At 43.9% G+C, this 18,213-nt stretch overlaps 1 protein-coding gene across 3 annotated transcripts in view; it reads right to left on the bottom strand.

The window, feature by feature from the left end:
* Positions 1-18,213, bottom strand: part of LOC119180708 (protein HGV2) — a 31,668-nt gene that overhangs the window by 7,384 nt on the left and 6,071 nt on the right. For 2 of the 3 annotated variants that reach the window (XM_037431838.2, XM_037431839.2), the window contains exons 3-7: positions 17,551-17,631; positions 16,322-16,522; positions 11,340-11,470; positions 6,395-6,459; positions 3,009-3,302 (exon numbers count right to left, since the gene is read on the bottom strand). In XM_037431838.2, the coding sequence (XP_037287735.2) occupies positions 3,009-3,302; positions 6,395-6,459; positions 11,340-11,470; positions 16,322-16,522; positions 17,551-17,631 (772 nt within the window). The remainder of the gene's footprint in view (positions 1-3,008; positions 3,303-6,394; positions 6,460-11,339; positions 11,471-16,321; positions 16,523-17,550; positions 17,632-18,213) is intronic. The other variant, XM_037431841.2, reaches the window with a different exon arrangement.

An 18,213-nucleotide genomic window follows, 5' to 3' on the forward strand; every position in this document is an offset into this window, starting at 1 on the left:
TATATCGCACCGCGGCCTTCATGCCAAAACGTGGCAGAATTGTTTGAAGCAAAAGCTGGTGCCGGCGGCCTCGACAGTGCCCCAAAAACTGATGGGCAAGTGTGCGGCATCTGTGAAATCACTATACAGTGACCTTAATATAGCCAATTCCGGCAATATAGCGGCATCCTTCGATGGCACGTTGACGCCCGGCCATTTGTCACACATAAGAGTCGGCACAGTCATCAAACTTTTCAGGACTTATGCTCGACTACATTGCGTTGAGCAACTTCTGTGCAGATTGTGCGAGCAGCCCGAAGCCTGGCGACCCGGATTATGAAAATTGGAAGGCAAACTATCTGTGCCAGACAAATATAGACCAAAAAGCTGGAGAGACGGAAGTCAAAGCAGCACTACTACTGTTTCAGAGGTCACTAGGTGCACCAACTGAGGTACACCATAAACCTCTTGAACGGTGATAGTCATTTTTAGTGCTCAAGCAGGCAGAAGTATATGGCTTTGTGCTGATTCAAAAAGAAAGTTCCGTTAATCATGTTTCATTAAAAATTCCATTAAAAGAATGGGCACAGCCCTGCATGCACTCAATGCATAACACAAGGGCTCGGCTTCAGAAGCTTTAGCTGGAAAAGGCAAATTGACCGGTGACTTGATCACCAAACTTGGTGCGTACTAGAGATGAGCATTGAAGTCAAACAAGGGGAACGTCAAAGACACATGGAAAGCTGCAATGGCGACATATCGCCACATAATGTCCAATGATGAGGTTTCTGACCACAGTCTTGGCCCATCAGGTCCCAGCTCTTGGAGCCGTCAGATGCTGCTCATGCAAAGAATGAGCCCATTACGAAGCACTTCACCCAGTATATGAGCACCTTTCAGAAGAAAAACTGCTTAAAAGGTGCCAGTGCAGCGTAATCCACAAGAATAACGAATGCTTGCATTCAATTCAATAACTTGGGCATTGGCTCCAAAGGAACAACGTACCCCGCTTTTTGCTGTTGAAGCTGCTGTGGCCGAGACAGTGATGACATTTATTTCGGGGAATGAAAGAACTTCATCTGCCATACTACAGGAGCTTCAGTTGAGTTCAGGCCTACCAAACAGCCAGAGAATGGCTGAGAAAGACAACCGGCGTGCAGCAGCATCAGTGAACAAGCGTGCATCTGCAGGAAATTTGCAACAAAAAAAAAAACGCTACTAGCAGCTCCCGGCAGAGAGGCTACATCTCTGGTGGCTACTGATCAGTTAGCTAGGTGAATGTGCCATTACATCTTGTTAGATATGAATAAATATGAGCCTTGTTTGTTTTGATTTTTTCAATTTATGAATTCTTGACGCTTTGCAACTATTCGGGAGCAATTTCTCAATAACCAGAGCACCTAGAATAATCATTCTTGTTGCAAAGCGGAGCCACACGAATGGTTTCCACAATGGTAGCGGCACACTCTTGTGTTTCTGTGTCAGTGTTTCTTTATTATTCATTAATTCAAACGATTATTTAGTCACATTTTCAGCACGAAGATTTCATGAGCTGTATAATTTCTAATAGTTGTCATATCAAAAAAGTATTCCTACCCTTCTGAATCTTATGTTTCCTGGTATCCAGCCGTCTATCTGAACGAAGATATTGATGAGTAGTTTTTGAACGATTGTTCCCAGGACTATGCTAATTAATTAACAATTACCAGCGGAACTAATTGACATATTTAAAAACTAAGTGCATATTTAAAATCGGCAAGAAAAACTGAATGAGACTGTGCAATGTCATGAAATTGGGCAAAGGAAATCACAAGATAATAAAAAGAACCACTTCCTCCCTAAACCGTGAAGCTTAGCACCCTAACCACAACAAGGTCTCAAACACGAAAAATTTTGGCAGATCCTAAGCATTGAGGGAATCAATTGTACGCAAAGCAGTCAGCCAGCAGCTGCTTATGCCACGATTCGAGCCCATTACACTTAAACATCCATATAAAAAACACGGATATAAAAAAATATCGGTTATAACAAAGCATATGAAAAATAGTCTGGCAATGAATACAGTGTTAGAAATAAACCTTTATAACACATCTTTGGATATAATGAACTTAATTTTTTGTAAAATGCAACTTTGTTATAATGAGGTTTGAGTGCACTTACAAAGGCAGGCTGAACACATCGGTCTCAAAACGGTAGCCATAATGTCAGCACTCGCGTTGCACCACAGATGTCGCTGTTATTGAAACCAGTTGTATGGAGTGTTCGTTGGCGTATCCATGCAGGGATGAGCAACACTAGATTATAGTCTTACAAGTCATAGAACTGTAGATGCAATTCGTTGAGTGCTAAATTAAAATCGTGTACTTACTTGACACCCACAAAGTATTTTATGAAGTTTTCAATAGACTGCAGATCACCTGTGGAGCATACCTGCATACTATAGGCTAGTATGTGCAACACGAGACTGGGAAAGGGTGTCAAGATGTACGTGACAGCTTTTATATTCATCATGTTTGTCACACACTCATACCCTTCTGTGCTTATTTTAGTATATAAAAAGTTAAGAGGTGACAATAGAACACCCAGACATGTGGCTAGATGGACAGATACAGAGAGATAGATAGAAACAGTGCATTAAAGATAATAAGTAGCGACCGTTTCTTTCAACTTTCTCCTAGTATGGCCACCGTGGCTGATAATCGATTGTGCGTCCTGAATATTAGCCGGGCAACCCCGTTGCCGTTGGGGTATCACTGCAGTTGTGAAAACTTTTAAAAATGTTGTCAGCGTTTGTCGACACTTGACAAATGACAATGACAGTGCGAACACTCATCTGAATTATACCCTCCTATGCCAGTTTTGGTATACAACAAATTAAGAAGGTGACCATAACAGCACCCATGCATAGGCTGCTAGATAGATGTACAGAAACGCTCAAAGTGCTTTTGGTTCATAAGAGAATGTTTTGCATTTGAAAATTGATGTCAGGACTTGCTAAAGGCACTTAACCAGACCAGACAAAAGCTTACCGGTTGCAATTATCAAGGCGCAGCTCGAGGACGCGTACAGCGTCGCGGAAATCGTTGACGGCCTCCTGGTACAGCCCACCAAACGAGTAGGCCAGCCCTCGCTGGTAGTACGTCTCGGCCATTTTGCGGCTGTCGGCCTCGAGCAGCTCCATCTGGATCTTCAAGCACTCGCTGAAGTCCTCCACGGCCTGCTCGCAGTTGTCTGACTCGAGGCTGATCTCGCCCAACCTCAGCAGCACTTCGGCCACCTTGAGGCGGTGCTCGTTCTGGTTCTCCGTTTCTTCCTCTGCCTGCCTGCAAGAACCAAAGCAGTCATTCAAACTCTGAATATGGGAGATGCACGACAAAATTTTACGAGAAACTTGACATACGACTCAAGGTATTGACATCTGCACCTAATGCAACAACTTTGCTAATTTCAATATTTTGACAGGACCGTGACACCTTTGAGGATGGTTAGAAAATTCTGCTGATTGGTAGTTCACGCTCCTGAGAACACCAAGCCAAATGCAGCACACCGCCTAGAATTTACACATTTTTCAAAGTTAGCTAGAAATCGCTCACTCTTCTCTCAACTAATGATGTTAAATCCGAAATAACCACGTCGCAAAAGCTAAGTCCATGGGCATTGGCTGATTTGGGTACCATGCGCTGCATAGTCGCCGCAGCCGCCATGAGATGCTGCAATGTAACACTCCCCCACTACATCCTACAGAGTTACAAGTACACCAGCGCACTCGAAATCCCATTGAAAGTAAGCCACGCATTGAAAAATTAAACGAAACGTGCTAAAGGTCATGGCATCTGCCGACGAATGCGTGTAGCTGCTTGCCCTCTTGGCCTATTGCTGGGGTGGAAGAAGAAAGAAAGCGTTTGAAGCGTACGACGAGTACCTGCAACTCCGCTCGCAGTCGACAAATTATAAATGTTTTTGGCAGTCAATTTGTAAGGCTGTAAGCTTTTTTTAATGAATCCATTTGACAATTACTCAAAAAAGTAGGTTTCCTTAAAAAAATGCTCACTGTCACTCTCGTCGGGCAAAAGTTTGCGAAGGCTTGCATTTGCAATCTAATACTCAACAAAGCTACTTGCCCAGTTAAAGGGGCCCTGCAACAATTTTAGAGCATAGGTCAGAAAACGCTGCTGATCAGTAGTTGAAGCTCCCAAAAACACACGAACCAGCGCAGCACGCGCAGCACGCCCAACCAGCGCAGCACGCCCAACCTTACAGCGCAGCACGCCCAACCTTACAGCGCAGCACGCCCAACCTGCAATTCACAATAAATTCTCAAAAATAGCTTTCTCTTCCCTCGAAAAAAAATGACGAAACATGCTCAAAAATCACTCGTCTCTGCTATTCTAACAGCCATTGGCTCATTTGAACGTCACCTGCTCGGTCGTGACAGGGATCGCCGTGACTTGTCCACGCATGCTTGCGCGACCGCACTGAGAAAGCCAAGCGTTAGAAGAAAAAAAAAGTGATCGAGGTCACGAGGCTTTCGTGGTTTATTTGTTTTCTCCGTGCCATCCCTCCCCCCTAAGCTTCGAGTGCTTTCGTTGGGACGAGAATAAAGAAAACGCGAATCCAGTGTGCAACAATTTGTCACTCCGCTCATACTGCATGGATTCTAAAATTTTTGCAGTGGTCGATTTGTGAGGCAATAAGCTCTTTTAGAGAATCAAATTTAGTGAATCAAAAATGTTGCAGGGCCTCGTTAAGAAAAAAGAATGCAAACATGCATATGCTTGTGACAAAATCTGCTGCAAAGACAGCACATGTGGATTTATGCCGTCTCATGCCAGCAGCTGCAGGAAGCTGTCTGAAAACGCGGTCTCGTCTGCATCCTCTCATGGCCTCAACATGACATTTGCACCTAATGGCTGGTAACTATGCGCTGTCACGCGTCAAGGCATTACATCCCTGACAATAAGTGATGTTAAAGAAAAGCCACGGGAGAGAGCTAGCTGGACAATTACCAGAGAGATAAACAATAGCTGGTGTGTAGCAACAGTGTCTACAGATTCAAAAAATATTCTAATCAACCTCAGAAAGGCGTTTTCCACTCTTAGAAAATAGAAAACTTATGCCATATCAGGCTTGATAAGCCCGTGTTAATCTGGACACCACTGCTGATATGACCAGCACCCTGGAATCATGTGCAGCACTTGTGGATAGGCGTCTGCAAATACTCAAACTTTCTAATATTTTTCCAATACAGTCGAACCCTTGTATAAGAGAAATGTACCAGGAGAGTGATTCATTTCAGTGTAAGCACGCTGTCTCTTACACCCATTTGTCTCTTACATCAGTCTCTCTTATAAAGGGGTTAGACTGTACTGTTTGCTATTCAATACACCAGAATTTTACAATTCGAAGTACTATTCAAACTTTCGAAAACTAACTTTAACTAGAGTAAATCAGCGTGCTTTGCCTTGGGTTTTTTGGCAATGACATGCGAAACTGCTAACTGCTTCCGCCTGCGCTCTGAGCAGTCGCTGCACAACGAGCTTAACTGGGGGATCAGTTGCCAATGTGTAAAACGCCGATCTGTGGTTCCGAAAAGCCAGTAGGCCAAGCGATTCGTTCTTGTGACAAAGCGCACTGCTGCTTCTTTGCTTTTGCATGTCTGCTAGCATAGTATAGTGTGCAAAGTTCGACCTAGCCATGACTCCGAGCAGTAAGCTCAGTTGAGATGTGCATGGTTGCGGTACTCGATGTTTAAAACTACATGAAGCCCAATCGTTAATATCATCCCAAAACTGTCTTCCCAAGGTCCGAAGTGTCTCACCACCAGTATATGCGTCTATGTTCACGACGAATGTGATCACCGAGGTTCTACCTGTAGGAGCCAAACTATAGCATAATTATCCTATAAGTGATCTTTAGCCACGCACACAGAACGAGCGCGAACATGTCACTTAGTAGAGCACACAGCCATGATCTCGCGTAGAGCGAGTAGCAGATGACGCTCGCTCAGAGGGAGGATCAGACCAATGCCAATGAGTGCTCGAGCACTCATCGCCGCTTATTCAAAAGAAGTGCTCGAAGACACGAGGTGCGTGCGTGACCCATTTTTTTTCCCCATACTATCCCCTCATGCTTAGCTTCCAGGGCTCTTGACGAGACGAGAGGATGCAATGGTAGCATGCAACAAATTGTTGCAAGTCCGCACATACAAGATGGATTCGAAAATTTTTTACGGCGGTGGGTTCGTCAGGCAATAAGCTCCTTTAATGAATGGCTACAAGAAAAAGTGTTGCAGGGCCCTTTTAATCTAAAATTATTGCAATTGCAGTGGAAGTAAAGAATGCCTCGGTAAGCAAAAATATGTTCTACAATACCATGTTCACAAAAAGGATTAGGAATGACAGCAGATGTGAAATACCTTTTAAATATATTCTTGGCTATTTCAAGCACCTCCCACGCCAACTGTAGATTGGGAACGTCTTCCTGCACAATGAAGAATAAGCCATTGCACAAATATTGATCATTTTTGTCATAACTTGATAGAAACAAATTACCTGGAATAATTTATTAAAGAAGCAATTAAACAAGAACAGTTGTAACACACACACACACACACACACAGGAAAAAGCTATCAGTACGTACCAGCGCTTTAAATTTCATTTACATGATGCAATAGCGAACATTAGTACTATTACTGTCACTGTTTGTTCCCCCTTTAATAGTATTAAATTTTTACACTTAATCAAAATAAGCAGGCTTGCCGACCTTCAATATATGAAAAACATAGCAAGTGAAGCAGGATTATCCTAATATTGAAGACTTAAATCTATGCCAGAGTGAAAGCTCAATGTATGATGTCCAAAACGACAGCGATTACCGTATTTTTGCGCATATAACCCGCCCCTGCATATAATCCGCACCCCCACTTTCAGCTCACCGAGAAAGAAAAAAAAGATCCTCGCGTATTGCCCGCACATTTGATATACAGGAAAGGCTGTACAAAAACTACTGCTCAAGCAACATAGCACATATGTAGACAGAAAAAGCTTTATTTAGCAAGCAGAATACCCTGTCTGCAAGGCCAGTCACAATTCACTCACTGTCACTGCTCTCGCTAGAGCTATCACTTGAGCCGCAGTCCTCACTATTATGCACAAGGTCATCTTCGGTTCCATCTATGTTGTTTGTGATGCAGCATTTCTTGAAACTTTTTCACACCATCTCACCTGGAATGGCCTTCCATGCCTCGACAATCTACTTGCAGAATAGGGCAATATCAGGCCTTCGAACTCGTCCTGTCGGCGTCAAGTCGTAGCAGCCTTCAGCCATTCACTCGGCGTAATAGCGCTTGACATGCGCTTTGAAGGGCTTGTTAAGCGACACATCTAGAAGCTGCACCTTTGACGTCATTCCACCGGGTATAACAACTAAGTCGGTGCCGTTGCGTGAAAGGCGGTCCTTCACGCAACGTTGTGTGGCCGCGGAACGAGTCAAGAACGAGCATGGACCTCTTTGCAAGCATCGCACCGGGCCTCTTCTCCCATACCGTCTTGATCCAGTCTACGAACAAGTCACTGTTCATCCACGCGTTCTCGTGTGCGCGCACCACCACACCGGCAGGCAAATGAACCTTTGGTAGAGTTTTCCTTTTCAAGATGACGTATAGTCGCAGTTGCGTGCCGTCGGCAAGGACACAAAGCAAGACTGTGATGCGCAGTTTCGTGTTCCCGCCAGTCAGCACGCTCACCCAACTGCTACCCGTCTTCTCAATCGTTGTGTCCAACAGCATTTCAAAATAAACAGGAGTTTCATCCGCATTGCCGATTTGCGAGAAAATGTAATTGTGCTGCTTTCGCAGGCCAATTACATATCTCCGGTACTTGAGCAGCTTCTCCTCATAAGAAGCCAGCAAGCGTTGACATATTGTAGTCCGCCATCTGATTGAGAGCGCTAGCCGCTTCATAAAGCGGAGCAGCCATCCGCGGCTCGTTTGAAACTCGTGAGGTAGGCCTAGCTCCCTCGAAAGTCGCCGCACTTCAACTTGGGCCATCTCGGTCGATGCGGCGTGACCCCTGCTTCTCACATCTTCGATGAACTTTACTAGCTCCGTCTCCAGCTCAGGGTAGGCACCGGTCTTGGGGCCACGAAATGACCTACGGTCGCGGTGCGCAGCTTGTAGGCTCTCTTTCTTCTTTCTCCACAGTCGCACGCAGGACTCGTCCACATCATGCCGTCTTCCCGTTTCGCGATTTCCGAATTCCTCAATGACGGCGGTGATCTTAAGCTTTTGCTGTGCCGTGAAGGCCTGCCGCCGTACGCTACTCATGGTGACAGAACAGATCAACTTAGGCTTGGCGAACGGGTCGAGATGTGGAGAACTAGCAGTGTCAGCGAGGTAAAGAGCACTCACACTCGGCGACAACTTGACAGCACTACCCCTTCTAGTACACTGTAACAGCACCCTGGAAATAGCAGAACCGAAATGCATGCCTGCTACCGCGTCAAAAAGTAGTACATTAGTTTACTGATAATATATATCTATAGAAACTATAACATCTCATTTGCCTTGCTGAAATAAATACTGCTTTATTTATTATGGAACTTACTTTATTTATTATGGAACTTTCTTAGATATCACCACCTTTTCGGCAAGCCCTTCCCAAAAGTAAATATGGTGTCCGTGACGTAGGGACATGTGGAGGGTCACTGAGCGGCCGCGAACGTCCAAAAAATATACTTGTGGTGTGACAGTGAGATTTTACACGGAACAATCAAATTGTCTCTCCCCAAGTGTTTTTCTAAACACTTCAACGATGCAAGCAAGCGAAACCAAAATCGGTCGCAAGCTGCCGTGCTACTTGCGGAGCAACACGAATTTGCGGAAACCGCCTCCGTAGCCTTCGCTACACTGTTAAGGGGCTTCACAGCACAACACGCATTGCTGTGAAGCAGCACTATAAGAAAAACCCTGCGTATTATCTGCACCTCGACTTTGCCACTGAAATATTTGGGTTTTTGGTGCGGGTTATACACGCTAAAATACGGTATCAACAGCGGTGCCCTAGTTACCGAAAAATTAAGGTACATGCATGAGAACACATGCACCACGTGCAAGACATTTGCAAAACGATTTCCAATGACGTCAAAGTTACCACCTACACTTATTCGCTACTATGCAATGGAAAAAGCTGCACTAAACCTTCAGTGCATCAAAAGACGTAATAAAATGCCGCTTGTTGATTTCTGTTCGTTTGATCATGGGAAAAAACCATCAGATGTTACTATGGGGAATGGCGCGATTCAATTCTCACCTTGTAAAACTGGACAGTTAGTGCTATCTAGCGAGGCCCAGTTGAACCAAGCATGCCTGCCATCTTGGAGGCCATGGCAGGGAATTGTTCAATGGCCACTGTTTCTGCTGTGGTTCCTGCTACTTTCGCTCTGCTGCTACTGGTGTCGGTGACCGCGCAGTAATGCCGGGCAGCATAGTTCAAGGCAACAGTGACGTGAGATGGCCACTTTGAGGCAGGAGATTCGAAGTGCGTAATGCAATGCGTATTACTAAAACATTTTATTTCAAAATAAGCACTTCCATGGCACAGAAGTAGCACGAGGTTTCTGTACAACTATTTCAGCAGTCAGCGTCGACTTAATGTTCGACATTAGTGTCCCTTTAAAGGGCCCCTTCAACGCTTTTCTAAGTAATCATTTTATTAAAAGAGCTCATTGCATCAATAATAGACTGCCGTAAAAAGTTTTCCAATCCGTCAAGTACGAGCAAAGTTAGAGAGACGTGGCGTACACATTGAACGTTTTCCCTCCTTACGTGCAATTAGTGCTCTAAAAGCAAACCAGGGAGGGAGATGACTCACATCACGAACTTGAGCACTTTTTATAGACTTTTTTGTGTGTGCCTTGCTTTCAGTGTGATCTCGAGCACACTCGAGGTCACATGGTGGCACTTCACAGTGGGCACAGTAACTGTGGAGCTCACGATGCTCAAAACAGCCAACAGCCATAAACATAGGATGTATGGCACAGTAATTTGATTATTGGCATCAGTTGTAGAGAAAGAGCGATTTATAGCTGATCAAGAATCTATTGTAAATTCCAAGCTGCATGCTACACTATCATACTTGGCTCACATGTTTGGACCATGTTGAATCGGTGTTGCAGGGCATTAAAATATTTACCATTGTCTCCACACACACTGAGAGGGCAGAATTTCAACTCTGTAGCCACAGCTAGAATGATTAGTGCTACAAAAAATATTAGTGTACATTATTTGCAATATATTCATTAAAATTAATTTCATGGGTCTTGCACCATAAGCTTACAATATTATTAGAGAATTTAGTAACATTTTCATATCGCAATTCCACAAATTTTAATCTCACCTTTCCAGTGAATTTTAAAAGATGGCTAACACTTGCTATGAAAACCAAATAGAAAATTAATGCCAAGCCATTTCAGACAATCCATGCGTACCCAAATTGTGTGAGCTCTATTTTTATTAACCCAAGGAAAAAAAAATAGCAGCTCCACCTACAGAACCATGACGCGCCTGCCCTGCCCCGGTGAAAGATTGTTGTCCTACCTGGTTATCACTTTTTATCGGCTCATTTGAACATTATGCATATAAAGAGTTAAAGGATCGTTGCTACTACCTAAAACGCTAATTTTGGCTGAGCGGCAATGTTAGAGTCCCTGACAAACTCTACCAGGACATTCATGTTTCCTGTCTAAAACCAGCCACACAAATATTCATTCGTATGGGTAAATCAGCTATATGAAACACTTGAAAAGTGCTTGACTTGTGAAAAATGAGCAAGTACTGCTGGATGGAGCACATTTACAGGTTCTCCACGAGATAGAAATTACTAAATAAAGTAATTTTTGTTTGTTTGTTTTAAGGTTGTCACCGAGTACATTCTTGCAACTTCGACTGCACAGCCACAGCTACAGTAGTCGTCCCGAAGTATCCGTGTGTGTTCAGGGCCACAAATCACTCAAACAGAAATATAACTTAGCAAGGTGCTTGTTTGGGCTGGTTCGTACTCCATTGAACTCATAAGTAGTGCAATCTTCAGGGACAAGAGACAAAGAAGGCGATTGATGATTGATTGATTGATTTGTGGGGTTTAACGTATCAAAACCGCCATATGATTATGAGAGGCGCCGTAGTGGAGGGCTCCGGAAATTTCGACCACCTGGGGTTCTTTAACGTGAACCTTAAATCTGAGCACACAGGCCTACACAAGCGCTAAATTAGCGCTTGTGAGTCACCTTTCTTGTCCCTCGTCTCTGAAGCTTGCGCTACCACTCAAACAGAATGTGAACACTTGATAAAATGGAAGAGCACCTCTTTTGGTGGAGACGACGAACCACTGGGACCCGCCGTCGAAGTGCCAGGTTCACTGGGTGGCGGCTCCGTGTCCTCCTTCAGTGCAGGCTCGGGCTTCTCGAGATCTTCTTCAGCATCCTCCTCGTTTTCTGCAGAGCCAGTGCTGCCTTACAGAGGTGCAGTGTCAATGCTACAAGCCCTACGCTTTCAGAGATGAAAAATTCGTGAACACGACTTGTCGATAGGAGCCAGAATTTTAGACAAGCAGACTTGTCTCTTTCAAGGCTGCTAGCACTGTAGCGTTAAGGCGACCCTGAAATGATTTTAACAATTTTCTATAAGTACGTTGAACTACTAAGGCAAGTCCTAAGAATCCCGTGAAGACAAATCTGATTTAAGCTCTCTTTGCTTCAACTGCGTAATTTATTACAAGACCTGAAACATACGAATTGCTACAGATCACAGCAGCTCAGCCAAGTGAGTTTTGAACTTCTCGCGCTTTTTGCACGTCGAATAGTTCCAATTTATGCAACGCCAGTGACTGACCCAATTCCATATGTCAAGTCTACGTCATAGAACCTCCTGTGGGCAGAGTGTAGTCTGTGCCACAACGTGCTCAGTGTTTACAAGAGCTCAGTGATAGTGTTTATCTCGAGGTTTCTTTTCTTGGACACAATGAATTGCCCTGTCCGTGTTGTGTACCATATATCTAGCATTTGGCGACTTGTAAAACTGCAACACCGTGCAATGTTTGCGAGGCATCTGGCGAGCAGAATCACTTCAGCGCGTTGCTGCGATAGGGAAGACCCACTCAAGTTTGCCTGCCGACGCCAGCGCTTGCCATTCCCTTGCTGCAAAAAGCACAAACAACTCTGGAGCTTTGCGATGCTTCCGCTCCCTTTGCTTGCCATACGTTTGTGAAGCTCGTGCTGCACATGAAACACCCCTCGTTTCGCGATTTCACCTTCACAAAGAGGAAGGAATCGCTGCTGCGTCTTCAACTGTCACAATGGCCATGCAAACACAAAGGGGTCAACTACACCAGTGAAATTCTACCGATTCCCAAACAGATGGTACGAAAAAAAGCAGACAGGAATGAATCAAAGCAATGCGCCAAAAAAAGTACAATTTCTCATAAAAGTGAGCATGTTCATAATGCATTGAACTTAACTGCAGTCAATTCCTGCGCCTCCACCCCTCTAATCTGTCGAGTTACAGGGAGGCGCACGTCTGCAGCTTAAAAGCACAAATTACCATAATACTTCTAACTGCCGCCTTTCGAGCACTGTGGAAAACTTGCGAAGATATATGTTTATGGTACTACTATTATTCGATATTGTTGGGGACATAGTAGTTGGAAGTCTTGTACGCACCTGGTATTTGTGATGTGTGGTTATACATTTTTTATATCCAGCGCCGATGGAAGTGTGTGGTTGCCAAAAGCTTCAACAACGATTTGTAGCAGACGTTTTGTAGGAAACGACAAAGATGACTGACACCAGTACCTATTTTATGGATTCTTGAATTCACGCTCAGCAAAAATTTTGTTTCTTGCCGGCGTAATTATCAAGTAAAGCAATAATAGAAGGGTATTAATCAAACGTGACACTTTCACACCACCACGTTTGAAGATATGTAACAGTGCATAAAACTAGAAAAGACGAAAGATGTGCAAGAAAAAAAAACTAGAAAGATGCCCTGTTACATATGTTGAAGTGAGCCAACTAGCCCAGCAAGCCACCATCTCATGTTTTAAGGGCAAGATTGGAGCATTGTTAGTAATAAGCACATTTGTCTATGTAACAGTTGTGCCCATCCTGTATTTGTTTTCTTTGTTTGCAGTGTGGTTGTGATTTTGGTGCAAAATTGACTGCTGAATTGAGACATGCGCCAACTAGCCCAACAGCGAGTACAACAAGCGCATTACTCTTTGGATACGTTTCACTGAAAGTAATAACGATTCAATCATCGGAGCACGCAAAATGTTTGATAAATAAATTTTCATGCGTAGCAATCTCCGTGCAGTTCTCAAAAGAAATACTTCTGTGCACATCAGATCGCCACAATTGCAAATTTTTTCTATAAGACCTTACGCCATCGCACATGTTTTTATAGTTTGATTACAGTGCAGTCTGCTATCACTAGCACCGCATCTGCTACATGGCTGAGCAGACACTGGCCTTTCACCAAATTTCTGCCACGAAGAAAATCTTAAATTGCGGTGATTCTTCTTAAACGTGGATCCGGAAACATGTACATCGTAACACGTGATGCAAAACCCCCCAAAACATGTGCAGAACGCGTGCAGCGTGCAAGCAACTCGACTCGCTTTTGAGGCAGTTGGAAGGGAACAGCGGAGAAGTGAACACTCGTGTAAGAAGTTTTCTCACATGCATCGACAGCACCCGGCACCGCAGCGTCCTCCACGGCGAGAGTCTCCACCACAAGTGTCACGCTCTTGCTATCCGGATCTATGCTATCTTCCGGATCTATCCGGATAGATCTCCCGATCTATCCGGATCTAGCTATCTTGCTATCCACGATCTATGGGTCGGAGCACACAACCGCACTGCCCAAGTTTACGCTTATCCCTGATCATTTTTGAATTATCGTTTGTCCACATACCTTGGCAAGTTCTTGCCATACAGGTAAAAATAAAATCAACTGGTAGTGTGGTGGACCCTGTCAGAGCAGATAACTCTGCGAGTTCTGTTTCTGCTGCGAGTTGGCGTGCTGCCCGGCACACTAGGCCATGGCCTGTCCGTGAACATAACTACGCGAAGCTCAAGCTGTCAAGCGCACTGTCATGAGCTGTCAAGAGCACTGTGATTGCCAGTGATGCCAGCATGCCTCCTGTTCAGGAGGCAAAGGCAGTGATAAGGAGGGGTGTACAGATATAATTGCCCATAGTGGCCTTAGTACAGGATACACTGCTTAATTTGTGATGCAAATGATTCGATGAAGCTCAAGCCTAAATGACAAAACTTAAAAAAATTAATGGCCCCTTTAAGCAGTTGCAGCCCTGGAGAAGACAAGTTCACCTGTAGTTATATTGGCTCCAATGACACCCCGTGTTCATGAATTTTTCTTCACTCTTCCGCTGAACTTCTGGTTTTTTCGAAGCTCTGAGCTTCAATCTTATGCATTCGAAGCAACAACAAGTCCCATACTTAAGAATTTCAGAGGCCATGAGCTCATAATTTAACAACTGGTAGTGTTGTACATTCGAAAACCACATTATGATTATGACTGACGCCAGAGTGGAGAGGTCTGAAATATATAGACCACCCCGAGTTCTTCAGGTGCATTTAAATCTAAGTACACGCTCCTCTACTATTTGGCCTGCATCAAAATGAGGCAGTCGCGGCCAGGAATTAAGCCAACGTCCTCAAGATTTTAACTGTTTGATACTAACACACCTGACCACATGGCCCAACCTTCACTTTAGTAGCTGCGGCACCGTTCTTGGTGGCATGAGAGTGCATTGAATGCATAGGAGATGTTATCACCCAGTGTAAACACCTAGGTACTTCAATATTTGCCTAGGAAGATCTTGACGGCAGAAGAAGAGAAAATATATCAGACTACTGAATCTGCAAGTTTCTAAGTTCCTGCAAGTTCCCGATAATCGGCCTGAAAAGGGCTCGCAACGGCAATAGGGTAGAAAACGGAGTTAAAAGTACTCCCGACATATCATCAAACCATCGAAACATTTTGGCGACCAATATTTACTCTAATTAAATTTCACGAACTTGATTGGAAGTTCACATAATTTTGCAAGCATGGTAATAACATGTCATCGTAACTGAATAGCAAATAGAACCCAGTGCCAAAATGAGGTACCAGTGAATAGGAATTATAAGTCTTCATTTTTTTTTTTAGTGAAACACCATAAAATGCGATTCAAACGCATTTGCGTACACCACAAAAAAAGAAAGCAATAAATTTTTTAGCAATGGCAAATTCGCAGTCAATGAGAAAACTTGGAACAGCAAGCAAATCAGCTAAAATATAAAGCATAGCAATGTTTAGTATTGGGGTGCACTTAGATGAAATGCACCTTCAGACAAGCAACAAAGCATGGTTAACATGGCATTCTGCAAAAGGAAACCGTGGGAAGTAGTCTGTAATGCTGCCTGAATCAGCAAGGCAAATTTCTCCCACAGTACAATGAAAGAATGTTAAAACAAAAGAAATGATGCCCGTTAGTAAGAGAGCAGTTTCAGAAATGCAAGAAATTATTAAGTTCCAAACAAGCACCAGGCTTCAGCAGACATGAAAAGTTACAGAATGTGACAGGGAAGAGACGTAAGTGACGTGACGACGTGAAACCGCATCCTTGACCGACAAGACCAGCTCCATTCCACAGATGTTATACCCTCCTTACATGGTCGCACTTCAACCAATGAATTGAATTTTTCGACTTGCACAGAAAGTGAGTGACACCGCATCGGACTAGCAATTCATTGGATGATTAACAATGTTTGTACGAGAAAGCTACATGATGACCTTAAGAGACCAACCACACCGTATCAGCTACAAACCTTGACAAGACCGATAAGTGCTTAACTTAGCTTGTTCCTCGTGACTGAGCTCATAAAATTGTATAACAAAACAATTGAACCAGAATCTGTGGAATTCTGCTCTAATTTAACATCAATTTTCCGGGTTTTCAGTGCCCTACTCGTTATTAATTCTGGTTTTTGTTTCAGTTTCCCGAGTATCTGAACCTGCAGTTTTGGTGCTATGTACTAGCTCCTAACCTGACCACTTTCATTACATGATGACTCGCTGTTTACCAGGATGAGGTCATTTCGTTGATTAACCAGTGTCAATAGAGCAAAATGCTGGCTCAATGATAGTTTAAAGTGTCCATGCGAAGAAGGTACCGAGAAAAACGACCACCAGAAGAAAGTGAGGTAAACCATGACAAGAGAAGGCCAAAAGACAGACGAGAGTAGAAGAGCTGTTGGGGCCACCCGAAGTGCAGGCTCTCTCACCTCCACCATTCTGCTGTGCCTTCACCTCAGTGGCGGCACCTGCCGCCGCCTCACCACCATCACCACTACCACCAGACGAGTCTTTCGATTCCGGCGCGTTCGCTACGCCTGGGCTTTCCGACAACTTTGCAGCAGAACCAGACTGCTCTTCTTTGTCTTGTTTTTTTCCGTTTTCTTCTTCACTACCTTCCTTAGAAGATCCTGCGGAGGCAATTTTGGGCCAAGCAAAGCGTTTCTTACGACATCACCTGGAGGGAAATCGGGTGCCACCATCTTTGCGAGATTTCATACGGACGCTAGGCCATGACTAGAGTGACTGCATGTGGCTGTATACCGCATTTGCTCGCATGATAGGCGCACACCAGTATTACCCACATTAACCAGCATTAACCTGTATATTTTCCCTTTCAAAAGAGTTCACTTGCTTACGACACAAAAAAGCAGCGAAAAAGAGAAACAGACAGGAAAGCAAGCAACGACTGTCGCCTGTCCCACAACTTCAATGAGCAGCCAGTACACTTCACATTTCATATAAAATGCAAGCAGAAGGCCTCAGTACTAAGCAATATTGAAAATCAATTCATTACGTGCTGTTCTAGCACAAAATAGCCTATTGTGGTAGATAAGATGCTGCTAACCTGGAGTTTTTAAGGCTATCTCACTTTTCAACGACTACGCCAAAGTTGTAACATCCCAGTGTTCGCCTACAGTTCCAACTTTCCTTCTAGGCAATCGCAAGAAGCTCTATAGGGACAATGACATGAAAGGCTTAGCTGCTGAACCATTTAAATAATGTAGCCAGCCTCTTATGTGCCTCAATGCAGCGGAGGCGTTGCATCATAAAAGGACACATGTATGTATGCTCTGAATGTAGAGTCGTGATTAGTTATAACAATAGCCTAACACCGAACAATACCATAGTTATATCTAATATTTGTTAGAAGCCTATTTGCTAATATCTATGCATGAGAAGTCCAAGTAAAAGAAACACATGTTATGCCTCAAACAAGCAAGCAAAGTGTTTGCCTATACCATCTATAACAACCTTCAAATTTGATACTATTGTGACCTTGTGAAGAAAACATTAGCCAGCACAATGTTGAAACTTAGCTGCCAGCACAAAATGTACATTGCACATATGTATACAAACACAAGAGTAACTTGTCACGAGCAAAGCTGCCACCTATGCATGGCATGCCATGTTTCTTAGACGTGCATAGTGTACTCACCCGCTGAATCCCCTTCTTGAGACTTTTCCTCTTCTCCATCTTCTTCATCATCGTCGTCATCTTCCTTCTCCTCTTCGGACTCTACAGAAATACATCAAGAACGGAGATGGTTTTCAGAATGAACGACCAACAAGGATGAAGGCCCACATATGGATGGCCTATGCGACAATGGCATTTACGAGTGAACTTCTCTACAAAATCATGCAGCTGAAATCATTTTCTGGTGGCTAGATTTTTTTTTACGCTGCGAGTCAAGTTGGGTTACGTTCCTCAAGAGGAAGTTAAAAATCAACACATAAGATGTTAAAAAAGACTTTCCATGAATACCATGAGAGAAAGAACTTACTGCACGAAAATGAGCAAGGTCAGCCAGGTGAAGCACTGTCTCTGACCTTTGCTCTTTGAAATGTCCTGTAGGTGGTGTTCCACATATTGATCAGTGGCATAGTCACGAGCATTTTCCCAATTTTTTGAAAAGGAAGGAACCTGAACTGGACTTCGAATGTTGCCTTGAGTCATTACGCTATGTATCCTATGGTGGACAGAAGTTTGATTGATATGTGGGGTTTTAACGTCCCAAAACCACTATATGATTATGAGAGACGCCGTAGTGGAGGGCTCCGGAAATTTAGACCACCTGGGGTTCTTTAACGTGCCCCCAAC

This window comes from Rhipicephalus microplus, chromosome 10 (genome assembly GCF_043290135.1).
Source record: "Rhipicephalus microplus isolate Deutch F79 chromosome 10, USDA_Rmic, whole genome shotgun sequence".
Lineage (NCBI taxonomy): Eukaryota > Metazoa > Arthropoda > Arachnida > Ixodida > Ixodidae > Rhipicephalus > Rhipicephalus microplus.